The sequence below is a fragment of the Fukomys damarensis genome, unplaced genomic scaffold (assembly GCF_012274545.1).
Source record: "Fukomys damarensis isolate Sample0158 unplaced genomic scaffold, DMR_v1.0_HiC HiC_scaffold_5, whole genome shotgun sequence".
NCBI lineage: Eukaryota > Metazoa > Chordata > Mammalia > Rodentia > Bathyergidae > Fukomys > Fukomys damarensis.
In genome coordinates, this window is record NW_022900917.1 from 24,146,669 (window position 1) to 24,155,697 (window position 9,029).

General features: G+C 39.1%; 1 protein-coding gene across 2 annotated transcripts in view; it reads left to right on the top strand.

Annotated features, from left to right (window-relative positions):
* The first annotated feature begins 8,652 nt into the window (after positions 1-8,652).
* Nbn (nibrin) overlaps positions 8,653-9,029 on the top strand; it is a 34,098-nt gene continuing 33,721 nt past the window's right edge. For both annotated transcript variants that reach the window (XM_010612001.3, XM_010612002.3), the window contains exon 1: positions 8,653-8,906. In XM_010612001.3, the coding sequence (XP_010610303.1) occupies positions 8,870-8,906 (37 nt within the window). In that variant the 5' untranslated portion in view covers positions 8,653-8,869. The remainder of the gene's footprint in view (positions 8,907-9,029) is intronic.

The window sequence follows — 9,029 nt, forward strand, 5'->3', positions numbered from 1 at the left end:
CCATACATCATGTATATATAAAACATATCTAGGTAAGTCTATTTTATCGTTTACCACTATAAAATAGACCCGATCTATTTTAAAAGTTAAAATTTACCAAACTCGAAGTGCACAGATTATATACATATAGTCATTTTCACTCAAGAGAAATGTAAACAAAGGTTAAAATGAAGAGCTAAATCATAACTATTTAAAATTAACTGTAGTACACCCTATACTGCTTTGATATGTCATAGCTACTGTCTGTTGCTATTGTGATGAGCCAAGGTGTTGCAAGTAACATAAAAACTGTTTATGCACAGTTCATTTCTCTAGGAAATTGCATATTACAGTAATAGATGATCTTTCACAGTTCCTTCTTGTTTCTCACTATATGTAACATACACATGCAAAATATGTTTCTATGTCATTGGTAAGACTTCTGGTAGATAGTGGGATATTAGCTCAATTTGGGGAGAGTTGCAAAGGAGGCTATCTTTTTATTTGCTTTCTTTCTCCTATATCCAGTATAATAGTGAAGCCTTAACATTGTCCAATGAGAAAGTCCTGAAACTATTTCCATTTTCTAAAGATGCTATCATAAAAATAACTTACAGGAAAATTTGTAACATTGGCAGGAACTACAAAAGAGCAGACTGGAGCATGAAGTAAGCAGCTGGTTCCAAAAACAATGAATTGTTCCTATTAAGCAGGAGTCATAGGGTCTAAAATCAGTGTTTGAGAGGTTGCCCTTTTAAAGCTGGTATTTCTCAACATAATTCTTTGTGTCAGACTGTTTGCCACGTGTATGGGTCAGCTTTCCCATTGCTGGAATGAATTATCTGACACCCACAATTTAAACAAGAAGTTTTTAGGCCGGGTGTGGCGGCACACACTTATAATTTCAGCACTCAGGAGGCTGAGGCAGGAGGATCGCTGTGAGTTCGAGACCAGCCGGGTCTACTAGTGAGGTCCAGGTCAGTCTCAACTACATAGTGAGACCTTGTCTCAAAAAACCAAAAAAACAAACAAATAAACAAGAAGTGGGCCAGGGATTTAGCTCAGCGGTTTGGTGGCCTGCCTTGCAAGCACAAAGACCCGAGTTCAATCCCCAGTACCAAAAAAATAAATACATAAACTCAAACAAAAAATAAATAAACAAGAAGGTCTTTTGGTTAATGGTTTCAGAGGATTCAATCCATGGTCTACAGGCTCAAAGGCAGGAATTTCATGGCTGAGCTGCTTAGTTCATGACAGTTTAGAAGGGCAACAGGGAAACAGGGCTGGAAAGGAAAGGGATGGGGGCAGATATAGCACCCAGGTCACATCTGCGTGACCTTCCCGGACACACCCAAAGTGTGCTGTACACAGCCCCTAAGGAGCACTCACGCCAATAGAGTTGACAGTTTAACTTAAGAGTCATAACATATTATGTATAGATTTAATTAATCTTCACGAGCTTTTGTGAATTATCAACATTTGGGAAGTGGAAACAAAGAGCAGTTAGGCTTTATTGTCCAGGTTATGGAATCAAAGAGAATCTGGTCCCAGTTTTCCCTGGCTGTAGGCTCCATGCTCTTAGACGCCATACTTTATTTTTTATTGCTAGGATGTAGACTTAGTAGTTAGGCTGTTGGGGGGCTCAAACTGATCTATACATCTCACTAGATGTGTAATGTTTAGTCACTTATAAACTTTCTCTGTCTAATATCCTTGTCTGTGAAATACACACATGAAAGGGCCATAAGGTTCTGCTAAGCCTTGAATGTTATTGTTTATCACAAGACATGGATATGTTTTTCTGCTTGGCATATAGAAGGCTGATTTTTTTTTTTTTTTGGTACCAGAGATTGAACTTGGGACCTTATGCTTGCGAGGCAGGTGGCAGCACCACCAAGGTAAAGTCTCGGCCCATGATCTTTCTTTCTGTTTTTTTTGGGGGGGGTTGTTTTGTTTTTGTGTTGTTTTTGGTTTTTTGAGACAGGGTCTCACTGTGTAGTTCAGACTGACCTGAACTCACTATGTAGTCCAGGGTGGTCTCGAACTCACAGCGATCCTCTTGCCTCAGCCTCCCGAGTGCTGGAATTACAGGTGTGCGCCACCACGCCTGGCTTTCCATGATCTTTCTGAACAATCATCTGAGCAGATTGTCTGCAATTCCGGTTTAATACATATTCAATAATAATATTGTTTCCTTTTGTCTTTGTATAGAGGTTTTCTGGTGTGATAGGGGATTTTTGTCCTTAACTGTATTGCCCTAATAGCAGCATGTGTTAGCCAAAATTCTAGGCACCTAACCCTAAAATATGTAATTACAACAACTTGGACTGCTGAGGTAATAAGGAACCATGTCTCCTACAAATGGCCAGAGGGTTGCTTAGTATCCTTTGGGGAAAGGAATAAAGTGACTGCAGAATCTTTCACTGGTTTCTGTCTAGTTTTTGAAGAATATCAGTAATGATCGCCAGAAAGTGAGTCGGGATTACATCTCATGGGAGATGCAAGAAAAATGCCCAGCAGCACCCTGAAAATTATACATCTGAGTGTGAGAAAAGGAGGCTAAGATCACAGTGTCCCTTCATCTGGCTTTTGATCCGGTGCTCACTCTCGGGGCTGAATATCACAGGGATTGCTCCAGAGTGGCTCTCCAAGGACTCCGTCAAGTCTGAAGCTGAAGGATCCAGGGGCTGTGCTGAGAAGCAGATGACCTGATTATTTTGTTCTTGCCACAACTCTGCTACAAAGTGGCTTTCTGCTATTAGGCAAATAAACTTTTATCAGCTTTATTTTCTTCATAATTAGGGTCAATGATGTACATCATTTCAAATCACCTGCAGTTCTAAAAATCTATGATTTTACAAATAAGTTAAATTTGGCAGAATTATTACAGGCCACCTGGTATGACACTAAGAAGGTCATTGTGAAATTGTGTTGTTAAGGTAAAGTAACTGCTAGTTATGTCTTATGTAACTCTGGTGCTGGAATACTTTATCCAATTTACACCTTTTTGATAGTTACAAAGCTTCAAACCTTCAAAGTACTTTGCATTCATTAATTAGTTTTTTAATGACTTCTGCAATGGAAGTTTGCCAATATATATAGTTATTATTTGATCTCATTCTGTAAGTTCAGGTCCTAATGCTCTGTTATTTGAGATTTTATCTTTCTTTTTTCCTTTCTTTTTTGATACTGGGAATCAAACTCAGGACCTTTCATTTGCAAGGCCTTACATTCTTTTCTTTCAATTTTTTAAAAAAAACAAGTCATGCCAAACAGCTAATTTGATTCAAGTAATTCAGTGGTGCTTCAATTCATACTACTGAGTATATGCAGATCCATCCTACATATACTGTTATATTCCTATATGAAGGTGAAATAAGAAAGACACACAGAAGTTACATTATTTATTCTAATAAAATACTTTTATCATTATCTACCGAATAATTTCCAGGATCATAAAATACATCTTGAATCAGTCCTTTCTCTCCATATGCTTCTCTGTACCCCACACCTTACTGACCTACTCAGTTCCAACAAAATAATAGTTGGGACAAGGGGTGAAAGAGGTTCGGTGAGTAGTTGAGTTCATGCACGGTAAGGTGTCATGTATCCACACTATGGTGAATAATAGAGACACAAGCATAACTTAGCAGGCACATGAAGACAGCTTAGACATCACCACCAAGGAACAAAAGAGAAGCTAATATGTGTTTTATACCAACTATGTATAACATAGTATCTAATTTAATCCTAATAATAATATTGCAAAGCTGCTATTCCTTAATCCTGCTTATTGAACTGCTTTTTATAGTAGCTTTACTTGTCTTGAAACAATTAAATTGTACCTCCATTAAACCTTTAATTTAACCTTATTAGAAACTAGTGGGAGGGTTAATAAAATTTTGGAGAACAAGATAATATTGTTTGCTTGTTTGTTTGTTTGTTTAGTGGTACTGGAGAATGAACCCAGAGCCTCATATATGCTGGGCAAGCTCTCTACCACTGAACTACTTGTCCAATGCTTTTCAAAATTTTTCTTTGAGATTGGGTCTCACTAAGTTGCCCAGGCTGCTCTGGAACTTGTAATCTTCCTACTTAGGCCTGCTGAGTAGTTGGGATTACAGGCATGTGCCACCATGCCGCATAGGGTGAGCTTTTAAATGTTCTTACAGTGAAGAGATCAGAGAGAGAAATTTAAGACATGTAGAAGAGATAACTAATGAAGTAAGACCCTAGAAGAAATGAGGAAAGAGGTTTATGTGCAATTTGAGGAACTGTTCCTAAACTGAAAGATCAAGTCATATATACAGAAATCAGACATAAGAAGGCAAGGGTAAGATTTTATTTTATTTTTTTTACTCTGATAGATTCTAGTTTTCACCCGTTTGCTTGTTTGTTTGGTACTGGGGATCAAACTCTGGTCCTTGTGATTGCAAGGCAGGCAGCGGAAACTCTGAGCCAAATCCCTGGCCATAGGGGTAAGATTTTAAAAGAAAATAAGTTTGTCTCACTATAGAGATGGAAGCAGAATATTGTAATAAATTATAAGAAAATTCTTGCATCAATTTCCTTAATAAGGTGTGCTTACATATTATTAGATGGCAGGGAAAGGGTGCCCAGATGTGTGGATTTTGGCAAGTAAATGATACAGCTCTTCAGGATTATAAAGAATACCTTTTCTTAAATCAGGAAAAAGAACTAAAGAATTGTGCTCTGTACTTCAAATAAGTTCAGAGTTTGTGGGTTTGCTTTCTATTTTCAGAGATGCGCAGATTTTACCCAGAATCCTCAGAGATAAGCTCTTTATAGTATCGTGTCATGGTTTTGGGTTTGTTAGAGCTCATAGATGTGTGAGCTGTGGACTTGAGTGAGAGCGGAGAGTAAAAGTAGTTGTGAGAACTGCAGCTCGGTACTGGAGCTGATCTAAAGGTAAAAATATGAAGCTATAAATCTGATATAAACCTGGATAGGACGGAGAATAAGAAGAAATTGGCATCCTGGACAAAATGGAGGAATCGAGTGGCTGGAAGTCTGGATAGAGCTGAACAGCAGCTGTGAAAGGGAATGAGCACATACAGAAGCTACAAAGGCAGCAGCCCCCAGCCTAGAGTAGGGTACTAATGCCTCAGATGATTGCTATGTAAAAATCCAGACTGTGGCCAGGCAAGAGCTGAGAAAGTCAGAAAAAATGATCCTGACCTAGGAAAAATTTTACAAGCAGAGCAAAGTATTACTCTAAAATGGAAACCGACATTTGATGAGGAAATGGTAGCTTTGTTCGGTCCAAAGATACGGTAGGCATCAGTGGGGAAGTTATCGGAGCAAACTATCCTATAATCTATCAAAGGAAGCTGTGGTCTAGGGCGAGAAGCATGCTTTATTTAAGAGATGGTGTAGAGGAAGTTTCTGTAAAGATCCTACAGTCCTAAAAGTGTTTGTTAATCAAGAACAGAGGTAAGAGGAGATGCTAGCAAGCTAAATAATGCAGGGAGCATGAAGCAACAAGCAGACCAATTTGCTACTGATTTTCAAGTCTATTTGCATTGTGCCCCCTCTTTTCAATTTTTCTGGACTTTGCTTATGAGATTTGTGTTGTTGCCAAGCAACAAATGGAAATCGTGAGCTCTTCATTTTTCATCACACCACCACTATCTTCCCTCCTGGCAATGTGACAGCAAATAAGGCTAAGTTACAGTGTAACTCAGCTGGAAGGGACCAGGCTTGACGAGAAGGTGAAGGTAATGATGTTACCCTGGTGGAGCTGCAGGACCTAGCTAACAAGTACCATAAGGAACAAGGAGATTGCTTATGGGACTGTATGGATTCCAAGGATGCTAAACAAGAGGCCAATGGAAAATACACTTGGGTGAGAGAGGGTTTGGTGATTTGGAAGAACTCTACAGAGAAATGATTTGACATTGTGGCTAGGACCTTGAGACACATTCCTACTGTGTTTATATGATAGCTCTAGAATTTTGAGAAAAAGTGATGAGCTACATTAATGGGGACAGAAGTTTCAGAATTGCCACGCCAGACAGTGGACACACTGAGTGGAATGTGGGGAGTGTGTGGTCTTGTAATGCCATGTAAGGCTGGACATGCCACCAAAAGTTGAAGTTTTGATTCAGACACTCCCTTTATTAAAGTGAGAAGCAATTCTCTGGTGAGAAGGGCAAAAGCATCATTGAAAATCAGAATGGTAGCTCTCTTCCATAAGTCTAACTGATAATCATACATGCTGTTACAGAATTGACTTTATACACAGCAATGAGGATAATAGAATTCTGAAATAAAGAAGACTGGGCAATGGCACTCAACTATCAGAAAAGTATAATTATCCTAATGACTGGCAAGACTGGAGTGTTAGCCAAAACTCTTGACCCAGAGAGAGCTTTAGAGATGGTTAATAGGGGGGAAAGACAGAAGTTAGCCAGCAGGGTATGCTCAATCAAGAGAATGAAGACACTGGGGCTTGGCAATATACAGAAGGAGCCTGTAACCTCATGTGAAACTTGAGTCAACTTTGAACCTCCAGAGCTATAAGCCAAAATAAACCTCTCTTATTTCACAAGGAGCCTTTGTCAGTTACTTCATAATAGTAATGCTATCTTAGTCAGTTTTTCATGACTGGGACACAAAATCTGACAGCCACAGCATAAAGGAGGAGAGATTTATTTGGGCTTACAGTTTTAGTCCATAGTCAGCCTGCTCTCTGGCCGTGTTGTAGCAGAATCCTTCCTCCTGGAAATCCTGCCTCTCTTAGATTAATGGGTTCTGGATTGCCAAGTAGGCACAACCCAGGATGCTGGGTAAGAGGCTGACTTTTCACTTGAGGTTAGGGGCTCCTTCTTTATAATGTCAAGAGTTTTGGCAAGCACGCTGAAGGCCTTGTTGAGAAACTCCAGAGGGTGAGAGAAAATTCCTACCAATTTTTGAGGATCCACCACATCAATGAAATTTAGAGATGTGGGGAACCAAGGGAATACTTTTTGGTGTCTTGTTAAAGAAAGATCACCCCATTTCCAAAATAATTTTTGGTATTATTTTATTTCCATATTTAGAAATGTGATCCATCTGGAGTTTGTGAGATTTTTATTTTGTTTTATATCTGTGGGTCAGGGGATCAGTCTTCATTGCTTGTGTAATGTTAACCGCTGTCCCCAGGATCATTTTACTGGGAGGAAAAAAAAGAATCTTGCTCCATTGCATCTTTCAAAAATTAAATTATCTTATCTCTGTGAATCTCTTTAAGTCTGTCTCTTCTGACCCCTTTGCCTATTTTATATCTTGTGCCAACAAAATACTGATTTAAGAACTATAACTTTATTATGGTTTTTATTTTTTTTTATTTTTTGGTGGTACCAGGGGTCAAACTTAGGACCTTGCACTTATGAGGCAGGCAGCAACACCACTGAGCTAAATCCCCAGCCACTATAGTTTTTTATATTAGTAGCCCAGCTTAGTTCTACAAAACTGTCTTGGCTATACTCATTGTTTGCATTTCCATGTAGATATTTAGGATCTGTTTATCAGTTTTCACTCAAAAATCTGTGGCATTACTACATTTTCATTGAATATATAAAGTAATTTTGGAAGAAATGATAGCATAATAGCCCATAAACATGACCTATCATTTTTGCATTTATTTAGGATTTTAAAACTTTTCTGGCAATAATGTTTTGCCTCACATCTTTTTTAACCCAGGGCCTTACTTATACATTTCCAGCCCTATATCACATCTCTTGAAGGACTTACTGCTAAATATTAGATCATTTATGGTACTATTATAATTATCTATTTTATATATCACTTTCTATTCTAGAATAAAGGTATACAATTCAATTTTGTATTTAGTGATCCTATCAAAGTCAATTAATTCAAATACTTTGCCAGTACTTTTAGATTTTCAATGTACACAACTGTGTCATTTATAAATAAGAATTTGTTTTTCCTTTCCGATATGTATCTTTTTTCTCCTTTATTGTGTTATCTAGAGCCTTCAATAGCATGCTGAAAATGTATGTTAAGAATAGATATGTTCTTGTTTCATTCTTGATATGAGGGAAAAACAATAAATAATTTACCTAATGAAATGCAAGCTGTAGTTTTTTTATAGATGTCTTTTATCAGATTAGTATGTTCTTATTTTGCAGCGATATAATCATAAATGAATATTTAATTTTATCAAATGCTTTTTCTTTGTAACTATGAAGACCATAGTACTTCTCACCTTTAAAAAAATTCTGGTGAATTACACTATTTGTTTTTCCTAGAGTTAACCCTCCCTTCTCTTTCTGGAATAAAACTCACTTAGCTGTAACTGTTTCTTTTATAATACAACTTGATTCAACTTGCTAATTATGAGTTTGGGATTTTTGCCTTAACGGAGACAGCTAAGCCAACCTTTTAAAGCGAGAATTCTTTTCCTGTTACAGACTACTTTGCGGATGAGAAATTACATGATCAGAGCGCGCTCTCAGGCGTTCACTTGGCAGGGTGCAGGCAGTGTGTGAGAGCTAAGTGGTGACTGCTAGGGTATTAAGAGGGTGAGTGGAAATGGATAGTAGACTGACACGTATTTTAATGTATTTAATTAGAAACTTTCCCTAAGGTGCTTTGGATATAATTTTTGAAGTTCTTTTCATTCGCAATAAGAAAAAAGTAGACAGATGACTACATTCTCTGAGCACCTCAAGAGATATTTCATACGCGCTGCTCCTCTTCCAGCCACCAGGTGGCACCCAAGCTCCCACGACGCACTCACTGCGTCCCGCGGCTTCAAGAGCGCTCACGTCCGTACCCATGCGAACTGCAGGCGCTGTGGCCGCGCACGTCGGCTATCCTCGGATACGTGGCTGCACGGCCCCCCAGGTCAGGAGAAGCCGAACCCATGTGGAAGCTACTCCCCGCTGCGGGCCCGGATCGAGGTAAGGGTGAGAGTGGGACGTCGGGGTCGCTTTTCCCGGGAGCCCGCGCCGCGGGAGAGTCCCCTGAGCGGCGCTTCCGGTCCTTTCCGGCCGACTTCCGGCGTCTCCTTCATTTCCGCCCCG